A 23302-nucleotide genomic window follows, 5' to 3' on the forward strand; every position below is an offset into this window, starting at 1 on the left:
AACATGGTGAAATAATAATTATGGAAGGCAGCGATTACTGAGGATACAGTTAAAAGACTCAGCATTCTTATCCTGTCACAGGTAACCACCTAAAGAAGGCCAGGGAAAATAGTTGGTTGAAACGTGGTAAAACAACTATGAAAATAGGATGCAAATAAGTTTTATGCTTGAGAATTTAAAAAAAATATATAAAAATATAACTCATAAAAAGGTAGGGGGTGGTATTGTACATATTTGCTTTTTTAAAAAAATCTGATACAAAAATAAAATTAGTAACTAGCTGAGGATTATTTAAAATAATAATCTAACATTTGGTTTGAAAGGAAACATTCTCATTCAAATTATGTCAAAATGAAATTTGAAAAAATACCCAATATATATTTTTTTTTCAGCCAGTAATCAAATATATAATGAATGGAGTTAACAGTTACTGTCCTAGTAAAACAATCAATTATTGGAGTCAAATCAGTCATCTTAGTTTTCACTGTATTCGGTTATTTTTAAACCCCCCCCCCTACCACATACTAATATATGATTTCATTTTTCATTTGCAGTTGATTAAATTAAATGTTACCAATAGCTTTTGCAAGACGTTCATATATGTCTGGTGTATCAGAAAGATTTTTCAGTTCCTCAACTCTTTTCGGGTCCATCATACTAGGTTTCCTGCAAAATAAGTTACAATGCAAAATATTAAGTAAAAAAAAAATACATAAATACAAAATGCTACAATTTATTTTACAGATTAATATCACAACAATCATAATTTTCAGGAGGTGGGAGTGCTTATTTAGAATTACACTTAGTTAAAAAACTGCATGTACAAAAATAGAAAAAAATCTGTATGTACATCATGGAATGAATATGTCATATTTCAAAAATCATAAATTGATCAAGTGTTTTTTAAGAAAATGAAATTTTATGAGAAAGCAAGGAGGGTGAGAGCAGTCATATTGATTTACATTTTGCCAAGATTCAAGAGCCACAATTCGACTATAGAGATTTTTTTTTTAAGTCACTAAAAATCATAAAGTTGATTTTCTTAAAAAAAAAAAGATTTGAATATGACATCTTCGTTCCATAACGAGTATGTACACTGTAAAGATTTTTTGTTTTTGTTTTCAGGAATAAAAAATTCTAAATAAGTACTTTTTTTTCATAAACAATTAAAAATCTCTGATGATTCTGTGAAAGGGTGTGGAATGCTAACCTACTATAGAAAGGAAATAATTTTTTTTTGTGCTGGATTACATGAGATACATTTATTACACAAGATACATTTATAGAAATAATATATTCAACATCATTTGCAAGATACTCCATTTTTTTCTTTCTTTTTTTTATGGCCATCATTAAAAAGAGATGATTAAAATGTTTCCTCTATAAACGGTTAATATACAAAGGTATACATAACTTAAAAGGAGGAGGAGGGGGGCAAGGTGTATAAAAAGATGTGACTAAATATTAAAAAGCTTTTAGCAACTGTTCTTTTTTCTTATCCAAAACCCTAAGTAAACCGATAGCCCTGCCAGTGGGGATCTAGCAATACTTAAAACTAAGATATAAACAGTATTGGGAGTAGAGTTAGGTGAAGAAAAGTAATAGTCTATTATTTTTAAAACAATTTTTAGCTAATTCAAACATGCTTTGCTTACATGATACAGTTTACAGCAAGACTTTTTGTCTTTGATTTCCCCAAAATCTTTGCATATATATTGTCTCCATCAGTTTGTCCATTTTTGTTTTACTGACATTCTCTTATAGAGTGACTAGGGTCTTTCTCTAACCATTTTCAGATACATTTCTTTCTTGGTTGGAAAAGATTCTGCTTAAAATTTCTGAAGCCACATGCACAACTGCAGCTCATGCCCTTCGACAACAATTTCTTGAGCACAGGTACCAATACTTGCTTAGGTTACTTGATAGGAATGATTTGAATGCAGTGATGCATGTATATACCTACCTACCTATATATATATATATATATATATATATATATATATATATATATATAAAAGCGAAAATGTATGTATGTATGTATGTATGTATGTATGTGTATTCGCTTTTTCTGTATGCCTACAAAAGGCTTTTTTCAGAGAAGCGGTCGGTCTGTTCACAACTTTTTAAAACTTTTTATATCACATATAAATCGTAATATCTCACAGTTAACAATGAAGCTCGCCTGTCTATTTAATTTGCTCGATTTCGGGAAGATAAATATTCAACATTTGTCACTCGCCGCATGTGAGTTAGTCCTTTTCCTATAACATCTTGGGAAAATAAAAATCCCGCAGTCAAACTTGACCTCATTAACTCATTAAAACGGGCACCTGCTAAATCCAAGTAATTAAATAAATTCAAACGTGTTTCCGTTAGCATATCGCGGTAGGGCAATGGTTAACATCGCACATTTTTTTTTTTCACACTTTAATTTACAACTTTGCCCCAAGGGTTTGGGTTCGATCCTCATACTTACTTTTTTTTTTTTTTAACCCCCACCCCCCCGGAGTTTCTACACACACCTACAAACACTCGGGCAATGCCGGGTAACCCTCGCTAGTGTATATATATATATATATATATATATATATATATATATAAGTGAACATGTCTGTATCTGTACATTTTCCACCGCAATAACTGTCAATTTTAAGTCTACAGACTCGAAATTTGATATAAAGGGTACTGAGATTTGGGAAAATTTTGGTGATCGGTTTAAGGGGTCAAAGTTGACTTGATCTTTGAGAACTCTACCATTTACACTTTTCACTGATATTTTTGAAAGTCATCCTCTCCTTTTGATTGTCTAGCCTTAATTTAAACATAAGTCACTTCCGGTTTGGCGGTGGTCATAACAGCAAAGACATCAGCCCCCCCACCCCCGTTCTTTTCCTCCTTTGTGGTATGGGTTCGAGCCTGCCTTTCTACTACCACTCTCGACGACGACCGGTTCTACGCATGCATCAGATGACGTCATGACATGATTTACTTTAAATATTTGAAGAACTGACTAAATTTCATGTACGTCGCGTTAGCTCGGTTAGCGTGTTGGCTCATTATCTAAACGTTTTGGGTTCGAATCGTGGTGTGAAATGTCTTTTTTTTCTTCGATTTTTTAAATTTAAATATTGAACCCGTGTTATTTAAGCCATTTTTCACGTAACGTTCGTTGTTCTGTTTTTTTACTTCGTACCCACCGATTTTTTTAATTTTAATATCGAAACAGGCTTATTAAAGCCATTTTTCACGTTTTTTTTTTTTAACGTTCGTTTTTCTGTTTTCTTTTTTCGATTTTTACATTTAACATCGTTCGTTTGCCTTACGTTTCCCCCACCGATGTTTTGACCCCCCCCCTGCTTAAGTTTTATCGTTTGTTTTTATGCTTTCTTTTTTTACTTTGCTTATAACAAACAAACCTCATTTGCTGAATAGCTATTGCTTACGTCGCCGTCGTTGTAACGCTCTACGACTTCCATGCGGGCACCTGTCAATTTGGTTCTTACTTAAATAAATTCAAACATCTTTCAGTAAGTCATTCTGGCTGCCCGAACGGTTCCTATTTTTTTATTTTTTATAAATTATTCAAGTATCTTGAATATTTAGTTGTAATTGGATTGCTCGAGTACATTGGCTTAATGATACCACCACACAGAATGGCTTTTTTTTTTTTTTTTTTAAATATAAAAAAAAAAAAAAAAAAAGTGTCATATTCAATGTATAGATTTTCATCTATACATTGAATACTGCATGAAAATGAATCGTTTCCTCAGTAAAACAGTCCACCTCTAGCAATAACTAAACTGCATGGAATATTTTCATTCATACTTAAGGATAGTTCATGCAAAGTTTTCATTAAATTAAAATTTGAGATGGTTATTTGGGAAGTTTTCTGAAAATTAGTCAGCATGGAATGACACAACATTATTGAAGTGTTTGGTTATCTTTCAACTATAATGAAAATGTTGACAAAATATTTCCCCATCAAAAAATTGGAACAAAAATATATTTTTTTCAAAATGGTTTAGGAGATTGCCAGTTCAAAAATACTTACCCATCAGCATCTTCATTTGCATGCAGACGTTTTACATCCACTTTACGGAAATGTACGATATCGATATGAGTCTTGTAAACAGATTTCACATTTCTCTGGCGTGGATTGACACGAAGCGGAGTTGCCCTATATATACCTGTGACTGTAACACGGTCACCAGGCTGGACCTTATCAACCAAATCGTTGTGAGCATACATCACAATGGTGTGAGGTGTCTGACCAGGAGGCATGTCCTCTAAAAAAATTAAAACAAATCAATAACCAATAAAGTTGTCGCAGAAATGATACTAAAGAGATGATAGTAAATTATTAATTGATACTAAAAGTTGTGTAACAAGATTTTTTTTGGATTAATTGCATGAAATTTTTCCGTGTTAGCTAACAGTGTTTAATTATAAAAAAAATATTACTGACAATTGTCTTAATAGATTAAAAAAAATATAAAAAATCAATTCAAGTTCTCTACATTTAAAAATATATAAAAAGATCAATTCAATTCTCTACATTTAAAAATATATAAAAAGATCAATTCAATTGAATTGATCTTTTTATATATTTTTAAATGTAGACATTTAAAAATATATAAAAAGATCAATTCAATTATCTACATTTAAATCTATAAAATCTTTTTAAAATAAATTCTTTACTATTACTAAAACCAAACTTTAATTTTTCTTTGCATAAATTTGTTTTATAACATTTTATCAAAAAAAAAAAAAAAAAAAAAAAAAATTTTATTTTGCTAAGTATACATACACTTTCGGTTTTTTCTCTGAGAATTTCTTGAAAAGCATTGCTTTTCAGTGAATGCTTATTAGAAATTGAGTATTGTTTTGGATTCAAATTTTCAACATGACATCTGTTTCAACTGCTTAAACAGTGGCTTTACTTAAAACTTAATTTCAGGAAAATTAACACTTTAATTTTTTTTTTTAGATAGACTATGGTTTTATTTCAGGACAATAGTGAGAGCTTTATGAGTCAATAAGTTTATAAGTCAAAATCTAGGTCATGTCAATTGTAATTTACATTTTTGGAATAGATAAGTATCTAGCTACAAAGTTCAATGTTGGATTTCTAAAGAAATTACAACTAAAGCATGTATTAAAAATTATACACTGCTTATCAGTGTGTACTTTTTGAAGTCACATATAGGAAACTAGAGCAATGCAATCATTATATATTACACGAATGTGTTGAGAAAATATTCTTCCTAACAATTTGTCCAAAAGGAAATTTCTCTCAAATTTGACTTTTTTAAAAACCTCCTACAGAGTGAAATGATCTGTCTTAAAAAGAAAAACAAAACATTGTTAAATAATGTCTATTAAAAATGTATTTGTTTTTAAAAAGTTATAACTAATATCTTCTTTGCATTAGCATTTTTTTTAATATTAGTAAATTGTAACTAATGCATTTTTTTGTTTGACTATATACTATGTAAAAATAATTAACTTGGAAAAATTAAAATATGACAAAAATAGCATTTTCATGTAAAAAAAAAAAGAAAGAAAAAAAAAAACAGTTTGAAAATACATTAGAATCATTTTTTTTAATTAGTGAAAAGAATTTTTACAAAAACAGCATTTAGTTTGAATCATTTATTTGAATATATTATTGGAATCATTTGAATTTGTCTAGTTTATTTGAATAGACGAAAAGTGAAAATTTTAGTTTGAAGATTTTTCACTGGTCAGCAAGGTCAAAGGTTAGCAAATCAATAATAACGGTTAGCAAATGCAACAAAACTAAAAGATTGTATCCTAAAAACAGAGTTAAAATAATCTTACCTGGTGATTCTTGAAGTTTGATCATTTGTTTGTCAGAGAAATGAGATCGGTTATGAATCAACATGAACGAATGTTTTGTGTTGCAGTTTGTACAGAGAGTCGGTTCAGCAATACGGCCACGGTCAATCTCAGCAGTGGAAGTGTTTCCACAGACGTAGCATTTAAATAAAGCTTCTCTCATTTCAGGAAGCAAAGATGAGAGACGAATTACCATTCCAGATATTGTGATCAATAAATCTATATCTGAAACAAAAAAGAAAATTTTCTTTAAAAAATGTTGAATATAATCCTATCGTACAATTCGAAAATGTGGGCAAGAAACTATTAAAAATTACCCCACCCCCCTCACAAGTTAGTTACTCGTCAGTGGCCTGTCTTTGTATTTGGTTGGTGATTCACATGGCCCACAGCCTCACATGTTCTTTGATCATGGAAGGTTCCAAGTCATTGAACCGTAATTTGACTTTGAATCGAAAAGTGTGACACAATGCTCCATAACAATTGCAAAGTTAAAACTTTTCACAGAAAAGTTTAACTGATAATTTCACCAAATTCTTGTGTCACAGTTTGACATTGAAAATTGTTTTCTATTGACAGGCAGTTCTTGATGAGACAAATCAGCACAGAACAAATCTTCATAGCACTGGAGAAGGTTTTCCAGAAATTAAACCAAATATACATTGGAGTAGAGGCTAGTTAATTCTTTAGCTTATAATTTTGTTAATTAGCCCCACTCCCACTTTAGCAAACAACAAAAGGGTAGCACGCTCATCCCACCAACCTTCTCTAATTTGGGAGATTTTTATCTAGCCTCCTTAGTGACAAAAGCCAACTTAATTCTTGTTTATGATTTGCATGATTTACTTTTAGATTTTACTTTCCTTCTTTCGACATTCTGCCTGCAGTCCAATGATATTTTTTTTTTTTACTAGCAGAGATTAGCCACAATACACCTCACCTAAAGAAACCAAATTAAAAAATGGGTTAGTTAAGACCATTCAACCAAACAAGTTTTTCTTAAAGAATCTTTTGCCTTTAGTGCCCTTTAAGAGATGTCTGAACACAAGTTTGATACTTTTTCAGAAATTGCTAGAAGTATTTTTCATGGTTTTTGTTATTACTTGATCCGAAGAGTTTATTTTGACATAGAATTTTAAATTTATCCCAGTTTGCTCTGTTTAAATTCCATTATATACTTTTTCCATTAATCATTTTCTATTGGTTTCTTTACTTCTCCAAATTTGACTATTCAAGTCACCAGCGAAAATGTAAGGTTTGGAAAGTTGTACGATTAAATTGTCTAGCTCAGTTTCGTTAATCTTATCTTTTGGTGGTAAGTAATAAGGAACAGATATTTATTTTTATGACTAGGCCAGTGTGTAACTACTATTTGTAAAGTCGAAGACAATAATCAATTCTATGTTAAGAAAAACCAATTAAGTTTTGACTTTCTTTTCTTTAATTGGAAACGCCGTTGTGAATGCAATATATTTCTCCGATAGCCCAGGTGACATTTGGAAACTGATTTGAAAGCGGAACCGGAGAGCGACAGACGCCAAAGACGAATTCGACGACCACTAGACGAAAACACGGGTGACGCCACAGGTATCGGCCACAGCTGCATCTCAACCCACAAGCCTATGCACCTGAGCTGCCCTGTAGGGGTTACAGTTTGGTGCCGATGATCCAGGAGATTTCATTTCGTGCGAACGAATTTCCATGAACACAAATTTTTTTCTTTCTTGAAAACTCAAAATCTCCCTGCGAGAAAAAAACAAAAAACAACAAAAAACGAACAGAATACAAGTACACGTTCCTATTTTTTTTTTTTTTTTTTTTTTTTAAGAGACTCTGAGAGCATAGCCAGACCACTGACTGTAGTCAATCAACTCTAAGGTCTGGGCCAGCTCGCATAAATAGCTACCTAGCAGCAGAAGACAGCAGAAGACAGCAGAAGGAGCAGACAGTAAGAGACAGGGTAAGTCACCTTTCCATTCTTTTCTCAGTTTTGGTGCTCGGTTTGTGTTTAGAATTTTAACTTGGCACAGAGTGGAAAGTAGTTTTGTTGCTGGGTGGTAGAAAGAGCACGAGTGGGAAAGGCGATGAGTTCTTGGGGAAAAAGCAAAGCAAACCAGTCAGTGGGGAGGGATCAGTAGAGACCTTACAGCTACAGATGACGATGGAACGATCACTGTGAGGGATAAGTATACCCTCGTATTGAGGAGACGCGAAGGGAGTAGGGGAATGGCTAGTGACAGTAGAGAAAAAGAGACTAGTATTTGGCCTGACGGATAGGGAGATGGTTTTGTTGACCTGCGATGGGGTGACGGGTGCGGCCTCGGAGTTTATATGCAGGTGCATAGAAGATAACCCAGTTTGACATTGATTTTCGTGAACGGTTAAAAAGAAAGTTTGCCTGTGAAAAGACGATGTAGTCCAGTCAAATTGTGGCTGAACCTCAAACAAATTGCTAACAAAGGTTTTTAAATTGCATTGTAGGCAAGAATATCTCCTCTTTCAGATAAAAAAAAGTTTACCAAAATTAACCTTGCGGAAAGGGGTCAACGACCGCCATCTTTAAAGGGTCCCCCCGATTCTAGTTTCCCTCTCTCAACTCAATTATTTTAAGGATATCTTCAAAAATAACAAATATATCAATGTGAAATTTGATAAACCAACAGTTTCCATGAAGTTGAATATAATTATAAACTCATTGGTTTGGTTTTATTTGATTTTGGTTTACGGCATATCAACCCTTTTAGATTATTTGATACTAGTCCAGTCAATATAGATGTTTTTTTTTTGTCTCAACCTCATATAAATTGCTAACAGAGGTTTTTAAATTGCATTGTGGGCAGGAATAACTCCTCTTTCAGATAAAAAAAAGTTTATTAAAATTAACCTCGGAGAAAGGGGTCAACGGACACCATCTTTAAAGGGTCCCTCCGATTCTAGTCTCAATTACTGTAAGTATTCTTTTTTTATTAGCCACACCTGCTTGCCGTCCCTGGCCGAAAACAAGCAATAAAATATTTTAATATTCTGGTCGTCATAAACCTGGCGCCTGTAGGCTGTGGTGCTGAAACTGAATTTGTGCAGTTCCTAGCTGATAATATGGACCGTAATGTAAGGAGTATTGATGGATTCAACACATTCCATGGTATGGGCATCATAGCATCTGTTACCCCCGGGGAAAGTTAAAGCAAAACCAATTCCAAGAATTCAGGTATTTTCAGAAGAGATAATAAAGGTTGGAAGGATCAAAATAAAGTTCCTAGATTCACGGCACACCAACAAACACCCAGTTGCATTTAAAAAGCTCCTGGCCAAGAAAGTTGTCGATTCCACTGCCAATGTTGACATCCTTTGGGAGGTTTCACTAATTTTACATCCGTCCAGACCCGCATGGTCAGGCCTTATGCAGTGTACGAAGGAACATATCCTGGAAAATCAGCAACAGTTTTTTTGCCAATGATTGACATGGACCCTGGTAACTCAACCTGTGTGTACTCAACTTTATGTTACATTAGTGATTTAGCCAGAAAAAACAACATAACACCAATTCTAACATTTGATCAGCCACTTTGGTACAAAGCAATGATGATAGTCGAGTCACAGCCTAGTTCCAGTCCCCTGAAATCATTTGTCTTGCGACTTGGTGGGCTCCATACACAGATGAGCTTTCTGGGGTCAATTGGTCATTTGATGAAAGGTTCTGGTTTGCAAGAACTTTTTGAACTTGTGTATGCTGAAAACACAGTCAACCACATGCTAAGTGGCAAAGCAATTGCAAGAGCCATTCGTGCTCACTTTTTAGTTGCTGCTGCTCTGAATGCTATTCTATTAGGAAAAGCCTATGATTTGCCAGTTTCACATGTCACTGAGCATGATCAACCTAACACTGATGCAGAAGAGTCATTTCATCAAAATGAAGACCTTAAAGAAGCTCAGGGGCTATTGATAGGTCTCTTTGGTGGGACTGAGAGATTGGATAATGTTCTGTCTTCAGAGTCTGTAACCAGGATTACCCAGAAAATCAACCATGTGAAGGATGCGATGGTTGAGCAGCGAACAGCAAAATTGTGGATTCAATACCTTGATATGGTGAAGAGTCTGCAGCTGTTAATCAAAGCAGAGCGCACCAGGAACTGGGAATTGCACCATGACGCTGTTAGGAAAATGCTGCCAATATTCGCTGCAGCAGGACACATCCTATATGCAAAGTCGGCGTATCTGTATTTGCAGCAAATGGAGGGTCTGCCAAAAACCCACCCTGAAATATACCAGAAATTTTCTGAAGGATTCCATGTGATTAGACGGAGTGATCGCTACTGGGCTGGCTTGTCAACGGATCTGGTTATTGAACAGGTGCTAATGAGAAGCCTGAAGACGTCTGGAGGCCTTACTCATGGCAGAGGAATGGATGAAATTCAACGATTGGTTTCGACGCTATCACTGCCAGCATGCGCGGAAATCAAGTTTACAATGCAAGAACTAGCAGGCATTCATTATGGCACTAGTGACCAGCATCAGGAGGCTACTTCAGCAAGAAAAGAGCATGATGTGAGGGATACAGGGAAGGTCTTTGCATTTCTCCAGACATATGACCCTTTCACGGAAGATCCGTCCATTCACAGCATTTCAAGTGGAGTAACTGGAGACAAAAAGGTGAATGTGGACAGAGTAAACTCCATAGGAGAGGCAATCATAGCTTCAATGGCTGGAGAAAATGTACAAGAGTACACTTTTAAAAAAAAGGATCAAGCAATTACACTTGGATCAAAAGTTTCACTCAGCAAAGATGAAACTGTTGAGACTGATCCACAACTCCTATTCCAGAGACTGTGTTTGCTATCTAATAATGAACCCTCAACCTAGGAGCAGCAAGAACATTTTCAATATGAGCTGTGTGGTTACCCACCTGCTCTTTTTGATTATTTTGGATTACTGCGACAGGCAAAAAAATCTGCTTTGGCGGACGCTATATGGGAACTGACTTTTCATGTACAATCAGGTCCACAGTCATCAGATCCACAGTATCTTAGATGGTGGAGCACTACTTCAGCGTCTCCCTGGGCAAAAAGGTCGCACATTTAATGAGATCTGTGACCAATACTGTAGATATGTCACAAATAGATATGGAAAAGCATGTGTTGTCTTTGATGGATATGAAAGTGGCCCATCCATTAAGGACTCGACTCACCGACGCCGAGCAGGGGGGTTTGTTGGAGTTAATGTGTCACTGACTCCTTTCATGGTGTTCAAATTAAAAAAGGATGGTTTCCTTGCTAATCGACAAAAACAATTGTTTATCAACTTGCTGGGAAAGAGTTTGAAGGAAGCAGGTTGTAAAGTAATCCATGCATCTGGAGACGCTGACGTATTGATTGTGAAGACTACTCTAGAACTGGCACAGACAGGAGAAACCATTTTAATAACAGATGACACTGACCTATTGGTCCTTCTATGTTATCATACCAATAGCGATGATATTTACAACATCTTCTTTACGCCACAACCAAAAGCTAGTGAAAAAAGAGTGAAAGTCTGGAACATCAAAGAGGTGAGGAAATCATTGGGAGATGCGGTCTGTTCCAACATTCTTTTCATTCATGCACTACTGGGTTGTGATTCTACATCCAGTGTTCACAGAATTGGGAAGGCAGCATCCCTCCGAAAGGTGATGAACAATAGAAACTTCCTCGAACTGGCTAAAGTGTTTGGCAAAGACAGCAGTGCAGAAGAAGTTATTGAAGCTGGGGGGAAGACTTTAGTGTGCCTATACAATGGTAATGATGGGGAAAACATCAATCATCTTCGACTGAGGCGCTTTAAGGAAAAGGTTGCAAATAGCTCAAAGTATGTTGAGGCCAAATCATTGCCACCGACAAGAGCAGCTACGAAATTCCACAGCCTTCGAGTTTACTTCCAAATTCAGGAATGGAAAGGTAGAAACCAGCTAAAACCTGACGAGTGGGGATGGACACTTTCAGATGGTAAATTACAACCAGTTAAGACTGACTTACCACCTGGCCCTGTAAATTTGTTGGCTATAATTAGGTGTAACTGTACTTCAGGGTGTACTACAGGAAGATGCAGTTGCAGAAAACATGGCATTCACTGTTCAAACTTGTGTGGATATTGCAAAAGCCTCCATTGCACCAACTCATCACAGCCAGATCTTGATGATGATGATGATGATGATGATGAAGTGACCTTTGACTAGTTCTTGACAAGAAATGTTCTTTGGTCCGTTCATAAACTTGTTCTGTGTAATTTAATAAAGGTTTTTTGTCAGCAAAAATGATTATTTTTGTAATTAATTGTTTTAATGGACATACTTGTCAGGAATTTTATGCATCGAAATTTTAATACTGTTAAGTTGAATTTTAACCCTTTAGACTCAGGCCAATATATCGGCCTTGGCGATTTAGCAAAAAAGATGACAGTCGATATTTTGTCCTTTTACATTGTGGCAATTGTTAATTTTGCGTATCATCCTTTTCGCTAGTTATCGCATTTTACGACAGGGCCCAAATGATTTAAAAGTGGCGGCCGTATACCCCTTTCCCCAAGGCTAATTTTGGTAAACTTTTTTATATGAAAGAGGAGATATTCCTGCCCACAATGCAAGTTAAAAACCTTTGTTAGCAATTTGTTTGAGGTTCAGCCACAACACCAAAGACTGGACTATACAGTAATTGAGTTAAGAGAGGAAGACTAGAATTGGAGGGACCTTTTAAATATGGCGGCCGTTGACCCCTTTATCCAAGGTTAATTTTAATAAACTTTTTTTTATGGGAGAGAGTTTGCTCAGACTTGACCAGTACCACAGCATACAGGTGCCAGGTTTATGACGACCAGAATATTAAAATATTTTATTGCTTGTTTTCGGCCAGGGACGGCAAGCAGGTGTGGCTAATAAAAAAAAGAATACTTACAGTAATTGAGACTAGAATCGGAGGGACCCTTTAAAGATGGCGTCCGTTGACCCCTTTCTCCGAGGTTAATTTTAATAAACTTTTTTTTATCTGAAAGAGGAGATATTCTCTCGCACAATGCAATTTAAAAACCTCTGTTAGCAATTTATATGAGGTTGAGCTAAAAAACTCAGCTAGATTGACTGGACTAGTATCAAATAATCTAAAAGGGTTGATATGTCGTAAACCAAAATCAAATAAAACCAAACCAATGAGGTTATAATTATATTCAACTTCATGAAAACTGTTGATTTATAAAATGTCACATTGATACATTTGTAATTTTTGAAGATATACTTACAATAATTGAGTTGAGAGAGGGAAACTAGAATCGGGGGGACCCTTTAAAGATGGCGGTCGTTGACCCCTTTCCGCAAGGTCAATTTTGGTAAACTTTTTTTTATCTGAAAGAGGAGATATTCTTGCCTACAATGCAATTTAAAAACCTTTGTTAGCAATTTGTTTGAGGTTGAGCCAAAAAATGAGCTAGATTCACTGGACTAATGGTCCAAGCAGTAAGAGAGCTATCCAAGATAAAGATGGTCACCAGGGAGGATGTAGATGGGCTGGTCAACCGCAAGCAGGAACTGGCAATCCTCGCATATCCAGTTGCGGAGCACCGGAACATGGCCACCACGCAGGCAATGTTAATCGACGCGATGGTAGATGCATTGCGAGATGAGACAGCCAAGATGGAGGTGCTGAAGAGTTGCCTGGACACCTTCACGCAGGGTGGCGAATAACCATGCTTAGTTGCAAGCACGGATAATGGGGAGTAAGGCCCAAGGTGGAAGCGAAAAGGCGGAAGGCAGAGTGCGTTCAGAGACCAGGCCGAGGGCCAGAGGCATGGGGTATTGGGGAATGAAAACAGAACCAGAAGGGACAGGGGACCTCCGATATAAGTCCTATGATCCCACCCAAGGCAGGAACAGAGCTATATGCTGGACCTGTAAGGGTGAGGGACATCGGTCAAGTGTGTACCCCACTATCTATGAGAAGACACCCCGACAGAAGGGGAGAGTCACAGTGGGCATCGTAAAGACCGAACTGAACGCGTGTCAAAGGAAGGGCAAAAGTAACCGCTTCTCCCATAGCCACCAGTCACACAGGTGCTGGCGGTGTGTAGACCTGGGACATATTAGGAGGGACTGTCCTGACCAGAGGAAAAGCCACTCGAGGGCGAAAGATCCTCTGGAGAGAAGGAATCCGAACCACCACCAAATGCAGAGCATGAGTTCCACTCCACCAGCTATAGGAGGCCACGTGGAGTCAGCTGAGGAGTCGAGTGAATAGGAGGAAGAGTATCCAATACCTATCTCCTGGCTCCAGCAAATGGGAAGAAGTGAACCGAGGCTGCTGTTGAAGGGAGCAAGGGACTCCCCGTTCCAGGAGTAGTGTGACGTCCTACCACCAAGGACTAGAGGGGGTGGGTAGGACAGAGACTGGAGTTTGGAGCGACATCTCCTGGTTGAAATGTGGCGCAATTGTTTTCTCTGTGGATGCATGGAAGGCCCCCATGTGTTCGTACTGTTGGCAGATTGTGACGCGGACCGACCTTGGAGGTGGCTAAGGATTAAAACGGGAGCTCTAAAGGGGCCGCCTTGAATAACAGAAGAGCAGTAAGTAATTTAGAGGTATCTCGCAGTGATTAAATTGGCAAACGAAGAGAGTAATTTAGCATGAGAAAGTCGCGTATTGAGCGGAAGTGTCTTGGAGGAATTTAAACTGTCGAATAAGAAAGGCTTGGCCTGAGATTTTCCCAGTTGAAAGAAAACTAATAAATAAATCGTGGGGAAGCAGTTTTGGACTGTCAAGAAAACCACTTGATGTTATCGGCACTTACTTTTGGGAGGAGGCTTAAGTAATTGAATCGCATTTAGGCTACCGATTAAATAGTCTACAAATGTGGTTAAAAAAAGGAGCGTGAATAAACGTGGGAAAGGAAATACAAATTTCATTGATCCTCCGGGAAGTAGAACTGTCAGCTCGATGGGGTTATGATTCACGGCAGGAAAACAAAAGGGAAAGACGGTTACCGAACATTAAACAACGGTCGATAGTATATGAGAAATAGCATCCGACAGTGACGTTGTTTTGAGGTGCCGAAGGAATCGTTGTTTTGGCTTTTTGCTTTTAGAAAAAAAAAAGGGGAAAACTGGCCCCAAGATGAATCATAAATGCGAATGGGAGACGGGGAGAGAGAAAAAAAAAAAAAATTATACTTGGCCTGAAAGAAGGTTGAAACTGACGGTACCGGTGTTGTAACGATTCTTTTTTTTTTTTAAGGCGGATACGAAAGAAATAGAGATATTGTGTTCTCAATGTTATCTGTTCTTTGATCGCTCCGCTGTAGGTTGAGCTACTGCATGATTTAAGGTTGCTATTGACGTAGAGGTTTTTCAGCACCTCAGTCGGATTCGAAACTGACGGTACTGAGGGCAATTCGAATTTTGACTGCGTGACAGTGAGGTAGACTGACCTCGAAGCACTCAGAGATAGGTGAATCGCTGTGGAGATGCGACTTGACCACGACATGCTTGGTTCGGGTCCTTGCAGCCACCAGAGTACCACATTTACTCCTTTTTCATTTCATTGACTTCGGTTGTTGCAGTGTGGATAGGATTGGATTTCATTAGGGCAATCCACCGAGAAGGGATGTGGCAGCCTGAGTGGGCGGCGGTGATATTGCAGTGAGGCAGAGTTACATCCACGGTTAGGAAGCCAAGTTAGTCTGGTGAGATGTGGTTGGGCCGAGCAGGTGAGGAGATAAATAAGGATGAGATATCTCCTCAGTAGGAAAAAAAAAAAAAAAAAAAAAAGTATAGAGGTTAGGGAAATTGCAGAAATTGTCTGTGCTACCAATAGAGGGAAAAGCTCTCGATGTATTATTTGGGACAGTGTCCGAGGGAGATATAAAAGCAATTAGGAGGAATTAGAAACGATAGAGAGCGATTCGAAAGTGCTGGCACAGTTGGCGAAATACTGAGCCTGTGCCAAATGTCTCCAGGGTGGAGGTGACCATGGTCAGGGCCAGTTGAGAGGATTATTTTTCCAGGTGCAGATATTTAGAGAAGAAGTGACCAATATAACTGACGTCATAATGACAGGACTGTAAGAACTGGACTATTTGGTGTAGACATATTTTAAATTGTTGGCTGTGGCCGGCGGGACAGTCGCTGATATTAATCTCGGAACATGTACGTGCGCAGTTAGATGTGTTGTCATCAGGAAACCTGTCACCCCAGTATAGTAGCCCCGGGAGGGCTGAGAAATGTATTGTTGAAAATACAGGTTGAGCTACTGCATGATTTAGGGTTGCCTGTGGACTCCGTTGGATAGGTACTGCAGTGTTATGTTGCACTGGGGGTGCGTCACGTTGTCAGAAGGGAAGAGGCTTAGAGAACTACGTCCTATAGTTGAACAGAACCTAAGAGACGGTGAGGATGTGGTTAACATAGTAGCCGGCTGGGGAGGCACGCCATTGTGGTCCTCATCATATGGTGATAATAACACGACCGAGGTCCAGGTGGGAACGCCATCTGCAAAGGGGATATCCGAGGTGGTAGCCGGAACATTGTCACCTGCTGTTAAAGTTGAACATTGTCAGAAAATTAAAAAAAAAAAAAAGAAGAAAAAGGGTTGTACCAGAAAGACGAGAAAAATGACGCGTAAATATAAGAGGTGGGAGATACCTCATTTTCGTAGTGAACTGAAAGACATTTTCATTGCATGCATAGTCCCTAATCGAATTGTCATTTCTCCCGTCACCTGATCTAACATGCACAAACACAAAGGGGATGGGATGGAAAAAAAAAAAAAAGAGAACAATTGTTGATTTTTGGTTGACGTCTATGTGAAGACTTTTGAACTTTCAAGTGAACAATTATTCTTTTTTTTTTTTTTAAATTCTCATTTGATTCTTTTTTTGTTTTTAGAATATGGGAGTTGGCAGGTTGTGATTTTTGGTTGCTTTATTATTATTCCCCCCCCCCTCTCTCTATCGTCCTCCTCCTCACACTACAGACAATTGATCTGAGAACTTGAATATTCCCTGTTATAGACTGCCCAAGCACGGGGTTGAGGCTGGGGTGTCATCTATATATATAAAAGCGAAAATGTATGTGTGTATGTATGTACGCTTTTCCTCAATGTCCACAAAAGGCTTCTTTCAGAGAAGCGCTCGCTCGCTTCACAACTTCTTAAAACTTTTTATATCATCTATAAATTGTAATATCTCACACTTAACCACGGAGCTCACCTGTCTATTTAATTTTATTGACTTTCAAACGTTAATTATTCGACATTTCCCGCATCGGCACGCGTTACATTCGGTTTTCGGTATAAACAAAAAGCGAAACTCGACTAATTACTGGCCGAAAGCCAGTGGTCTCTAGAGAGCTAAGTAACGTTTGGTCAATGTCGACTTCGCAATATCAGACGGTAGCTTTCATTTCGAGACAAGACGCTCCCCCTAATAAACAGGGAGCGGGGTTTTTAAAAACAAACAAACCGATTTATTGACCTCATTAAAAACTGTCCCGCACAAAATGCTAACTGCCGAATACCTATCGCCGTCACGGCAATCAAAAACGCGCACCTGTTTTTTTTTTTTTTTTTTTTTTTTTTCACTTTACTATTTTCTAACTGCGCGTCAAGGCTTCGGTTTTTTTTCACGGGCACCTGTTTTTTTTTTTTTTTTTTTTTTTTTTTACATTTCGGGTTTTTTTTCACACACATCTACAAACACCCGGGCAACGCCGGGTACCCCTCGCTAGTTTACAAAGTAAAAGACAAAACAGGTAGGGGCGAGATGTGACCCGATGGGGACCGAGCGATCTTGCTAGTTGATTAAGGAACAGCTTGTCGCCTGGATGGTCTCATTGACATGAATTCAGAGGAATTCACACGGCTGAATTCTAATGATGATGGTTTGATGTTTTAAACAGAATACATCTGCTTCTTGGTAGATAATCAAGCAAGCCCTTACTGCCCCCCTCCGCCCTTTGATTGGTTGAACGCCACTTGTGGGCATACTTGGAGGGGTGAGGGGGGCTTACAGCTAGCATTTTTGATAAAACAAGGCGAGAAAAGGGAGAGAGAGAGATTCATTCTTTTTCGGGATTCTTTTTGCGACACGTTCCAATACGTGTGTCTCTGGCAGCTGATCCTTTCCCGTGGACTGACAGTAGATGAAGAACGGAGAACTTGGTAAAGGAAAAAACTGCCAGCCCCCTAAGTTGCATGACTAGGCCAGTGTGTAACTATTATTTGTAAAGTCGAAGACAATAATCAATTCTATGTTAAGAAAAGCCAAATAACTTGACTTTCTTTTATGCTGTTGTGAATGAAATATATTTCTCCGATAGCCCAGGTGACATTTAGAAGCTGATTTAAAAGCGGAACTGGATAGCAACTGACGACGACATAGACGAATTTGACCACTAGACGAAAACACGGGTGACGCCACAGGTATCGGCTACAGCTGCATCTCAACCCACAAGCCTATGCATCTGAGCTGCACTGTAGGGTTACATTTAGATCTGTGTGGTTTTTAATTTTTTTCATTTGGTTGTTTGGCTTCTTTAGCCAGTTTGTCTGCCTTTTCATTTCCTGGAATGCCGACATGGCTTGGTATCCAGGCTATTATAATTCTTTTTATTGTTTTTTTTCCCGGTTATTTTGTTGCATTCTTGTATAATTTCTGTGTTTATATTTTTCTTCAAGGGTCATGATACAGGATAGGGAATCTGTATATGTCATGAACTTTTGTTCATTGATATGTTTGAGAGCTATTTTAATGGTCTGCAACTCGGCTGTATATATTGAAGACTCATTGGGCAGTCGTATTTGATATTGATTTTGTCCATCTGTGCATGCTGCACTTGTTCCATTTATAGTTTTAGACCCATCGGTGTATATTTCTATGTATTCTGCATTTTTTCTCTTAGTTCTCCGAAGTTGCTTCTGTTTGTATATTATTTGTAATGTTTTTGACATTGTTAGTGTTAGGTCGGTTTTTGGTTTGTGTAATGTCGATGGTGGTCTGTCGTTTATTTTTTGAGTAATTATATTGTTGGGGTTTTCATTGATTTGATGTATTATTTCTTTAATTCTGTGTCAAAAGGAGGGTATACTTTTTGGTTTTCCTGAATAAAAGTTTGTACATTGTGGGTTGAATGTTGCGTATTGTAACGATAGTTTTTCCCATCTTAAATGCAGGGGTAGTTCTTGGGCTTCTACATGAAGGCTTTCCGTTGGTGAAGTTCGATAGGCTCCTAGGCTAAGTCTCAAACTTTGATTCTGTATGGTTAGTAGTTTGTTTTTGTAGGATTTGTAAGTAGAGCTGTATATGGCACAATCATAGTCCAGTTTGGATCTGATATGTGAGCGGTATATTTTGAGCATTGTAGCTTGATCTGCTCCCCAGTTTAGTCTTGATACTATTTTTAAGATATTTATTGCTTTTAAGCATTTTTATTTTAATTTGTAATGTTTAGTTTATTATAAAAAATGATCCCTAGAAATTTGGTATGCTGTACTATTGGTATTAGTTGTCCATCTAGTTTGAGCTGTGGGTCAAGGTGGTATTTTCATTTCTTACAAAAGTGGATACATGTGATTTTGCTTTTGGACATTTTAAATCCATTTTGGTTAACCCAAAGATCTATTTTGTTAAGGCAATGTTGCATTTGTCTTTCGATAGTTGGCATATTTGATGATGAGCAAGTTATTGAAAAGTCATCAACAAATAATGTTTTTTTTTAATCCCATGTTAACATTTTCGATTATACCGTTGATTTTAATTAGAAAAAGGGTGGTACCCCTGTTTCTTGTGTGTATTGATCTGATGCTATATTTCCTAAGCATACTTTAAATGTTCTGTGGGATAGGAATTCTTGGATAAATTTTGCTAGGTTTCCTCTTATTCCCATATTATGAACATCTTTCAAGATTCCGTACTTCCACGTGGTGTCATACGCTTTTTCGATATCAAAAAAGATTGAGACCACGTGATGGTTTCTTATTAAACTGTTACGGATATATGTTTCTAGTCGAATAAGTTGGTCGTTAGTACCTTGATTTTGTCTAAATCCACTTTAGTGTGTAGAAATGAGATTATATTTTTCTAAATGCCACATTAGTCTTGTATTGACCATCCTTTCTGTTGTTTTGCATATACAGCTTGTTAGGACGATAGGACGATAATTGGTAGGGTTAGAGTGATCTTTTCCTGTTTTAGGAATTGGGATGATATTGCATTCGAGCCGGTGTTTTGGGAAATTGTTAGTCCACCATATTTTATTAATTATCTGTAAGAGAATGTCGAGAGATGTGTCTGGCATGTTTTAGAAATTGATAGTGGATGTCGTCTGGACCGTTAGTTGTATCTTTACTTTTATGGATTGCATTTTTTAGTTCTGTTATAGTGAAAGAGGTGTTATAGTATTCTTTGTTATTGGATGTGAAGTTGAGTTTTTCTTTCTCTGCATTGTTTTTATATTTTTGGAATTTGGGAGAGTAGTGGTTGGATGATGAGTTTTGGCTGAATTCATTTGCGATTATGTTTGCTTTTTCTTTTTTGTCTATAGTTTGTCTACCATTTGGTGTACTTATATTATTTATTGGTGTTCCAAGTTTTTTTCCAGTTATTTTTTTTATCATTTCCCATGTTTTTTTTTTGATGGTGTGTTGTTGTTCGATTTGAAAATATAGTTTTGCCAGGTTTCTTTTTTGCTTTTTTTTATAATATAGCGTGCTTTTGCTCGTGCTTGTAGGTATTTTTGAAGGTTGGGTTTTGTAGGATGTTTTTTGAAGTGTTTTAGCATTTTTTTCCCTGTTGGTTATTGCTTCTTTACATTCTATTGTGAACCATAGCGTTGATTTTGGGTGTGGTTTGGTGGAAGATTTTGGGATTGTCTTGATTGCTATTTCGTTTAGCATATTGGTGAAAGCTAACATAGGATCTGGTTTGTTAACTATTTTTTGGTTAATCAAATTTGTGCAAAGTTTGCTAAATTCAGTCCAGTTAGCTTTATAGATTTGCCATTTTGATTTTGTTTCTTCTGTTGCAGGTTCTTGGGTTTTGAGAAAAATTGGGAAGTGATCGCTGCCGCATTGGTTGTTATGTACCTCCCATTGAAAGTCCATAAATATTGTGGAGGGAGCATAGTGTTAGGTCAATAGCTGATGTCGTTCCTGTGCTGGTATTCCTGGGTGAAGGTATATGTGTGTGTGTTTTGTCGTTAAATATAGCTATTTCGGGTGATTCCAATAATGATTCAATTTTTCCTGTTTGGTTAATATTCTCACATCCCCACATTTTGTTATGGGCGTTTGTGGGGAGTTGTGTTATCAGATCTTCAATTTCGGTTTTATTTAGTTTATGTTTAGGTGGAATGTAGAGTGAACAAATAGTTGTTGGTCGGTGGAGTGTAGCTTTAATTGCTATTGTGGGCAAAGTGGAGTGTTGACAAAATAGTTGTAGTTTTATATTATGTGGTATCTGTTTTTTATTATAATTGAGGTGCCACCTATTGGTCGATTATCTGTTTGTGATCTATTTGGTTGTAAATATGGTATCCTTTGAAGTTGATGGTGTCGGTTTCTTTTAGAAGAGTTTCCTGTACGCCAATTATGTTGGGGTTAATTGTGCTATATGTTTGATTTCTTCCTAGTTTGGTTTTATGCCTCTGCAGTTCCACTGTATGATGTTTTTATTCATTTGCATAAATAATTTCGTTTTTTTTTTTTAATTTTTTTTTTTATCTATTTGGTTTTTATATCTAGTATTCTATTGATTCGTTGTGTTTTGAGTGGTTTTTGTTTTGCGCTTACTTGAATTGCTTAGTTCCTCAGTCTCCATTTTCTCCTCCTGGTCAATTCTGTTTTTGGAGCTAGATTTATTTCTGTGACTCGATTTCAATCAATTCATATTTATTTTCGTTTTCAATTAATATTATTTTCTGTCATTTGCATGTTTCTCTGCTATGTCCATATTTATGACACTTGAAAGATCTCAGAGGGGCTGGTATATATTTTTCTACTTTTTTCTATTGTATATCTGATTTTTATTTCTTTGGGAACTTTTCGTGTATTGAATGTTAGTACGTAGGTTTTTGTAGGTATGGTTTGACCATTCCTTTTTATGTTTATTCGAACATGATCGATTATTCTTAGGGCATTTTCTATTTCTTCTGCTGTAGCCAAGGTTAATTCATGGTTTTTTATGACACCTTTTGATGTGTTTAATCTTTCATGGGCAAAACTTTTGCACTTATAGATGGAATTATTTCATCTCTAAGATGTTTTTTGCGTCTTTATAGTTGTCTACTGTGACAAGTAGATTGCCATTTTTCATTTTTTTTGCCGTTTTTGGGTTGCTGCCTTCAGACAGAATTTTTTCAAGAATGGAGACAGTTCGCTGATCTTTTTTCCTTCTAAAGTTTCGATTACTATGAATCTTGGGTATTTTTCTTTATCAATTATTTCATAGTTATATTCTTGTTCACTGTCTGAGCTGGTTATGTCAGAGTGGGTTCTTTTCGATTTTGTTTATTTTTTTGGTTTCTGGGTTTTTTGTTTGGGTTTATTATATCCATGGAAGTTTTAGATTTTCATCTCTTGCTCCCCACCCTCCTCGGAGCCCGAAACTGGGAGATATTAGGGGGGAAACCCATTAGCCCTTTCATCCCAGGCATACAAAAAAAGGTATACTAAATTGGTGGAGTTTGTTCCATCATTTCCTGTTTCCTCCTTTAGTTTCTTCTTTCCCAGTTTGATAGAAACATTGGTTAGGGAGCAGTTGTGTGGTTTTGTCTCATCAATTGATTGACCCTTGCCATCGCCTTCTAACACTTACCTGGTTTATCTATGTTTGTAGTAATATTTTTTTAAAATATTATCATTGACATTTTCAGTGCAAGTGTTAGGGCTTGACATGACTAGCCGATTGATCGGATTGGGCCTCTCCGACCGCCCGTCTAGCCTAGTACAAGGCCAAAGTAGAGTGTTGCAACTGATACCTTTATTTTCCCTAGGCATCAGTTGCTCAGCCACCAGGATCCTTTTCCTAGGCATCACGGGTTGCCACCCACGGCCAACAGGTAGCCCCATTGAGGGACTTTTACCCTCTGCAGGGGGGTAGTCGGCGTATTCTAATACCCCACCGACGGGGCCAACCGGGAAGTAGGAAAGGAAAAAGAAAGCAGGGGGAGGGGAAAGGGGAAGTGGCTGTTGTTTTTATTTTTGTAGAACATAATTAAGTTTTATAAAAGAATAGAAAACAAAAACAGAAATCGATGCAGGTGCATTTCGTCTCAGGAAGCCAATAGACAGCCTGATCTGGTAGCACCAGTTTTCTAAGTAGGATAAGTATTTTTCTTTCTATATTTAGCTAAATCAACAACCAAGATGAGATTAGTAATCTGAATAATCCAAATAATAGATAAGTTGTTAAATTAATACAGCCCTCCCCCACCTCT

At 37.1% G+C, this 23302-nt stretch overlaps 1 protein-coding gene across 1 annotated transcript in view; it reads right to left on the reverse strand.

Annotated features, from left to right (window-relative positions):
* LOC145269386 (DNA replication licensing factor mcm4-like) overlaps positions 1 to 23302 on the reverse strand; it is a 132707-nt gene that overhangs the window by 45451 nt on the left and 63954 nt on the right. The window contains exons 7-9 of the mRNA XM_080125101.1: positions 5842 to 6084; positions 4052 to 4286; positions 575 to 666 (exon numbers count right to left, since the gene is read on the reverse strand). Coding sequence (XP_079981227.1) covers positions 575 to 666; positions 4052 to 4286; positions 5842 to 6084 — 570 coding nt within the window. The remainder of the gene's footprint in view (positions 1 to 574; positions 667 to 4051; positions 4287 to 5841; positions 6085 to 23302) is intronic.

This window comes from Euprymna scolopes, chromosome 1 (genome assembly GCF_053919585.1).
Source record: "Euprymna scolopes isolate OS-2025 chromosome 1, ASM5391958v1, whole genome shotgun sequence".
Lineage (NCBI taxonomy): Eukaryota > Metazoa > Mollusca > Cephalopoda > Sepiida > Sepiolidae > Euprymna > Euprymna scolopes.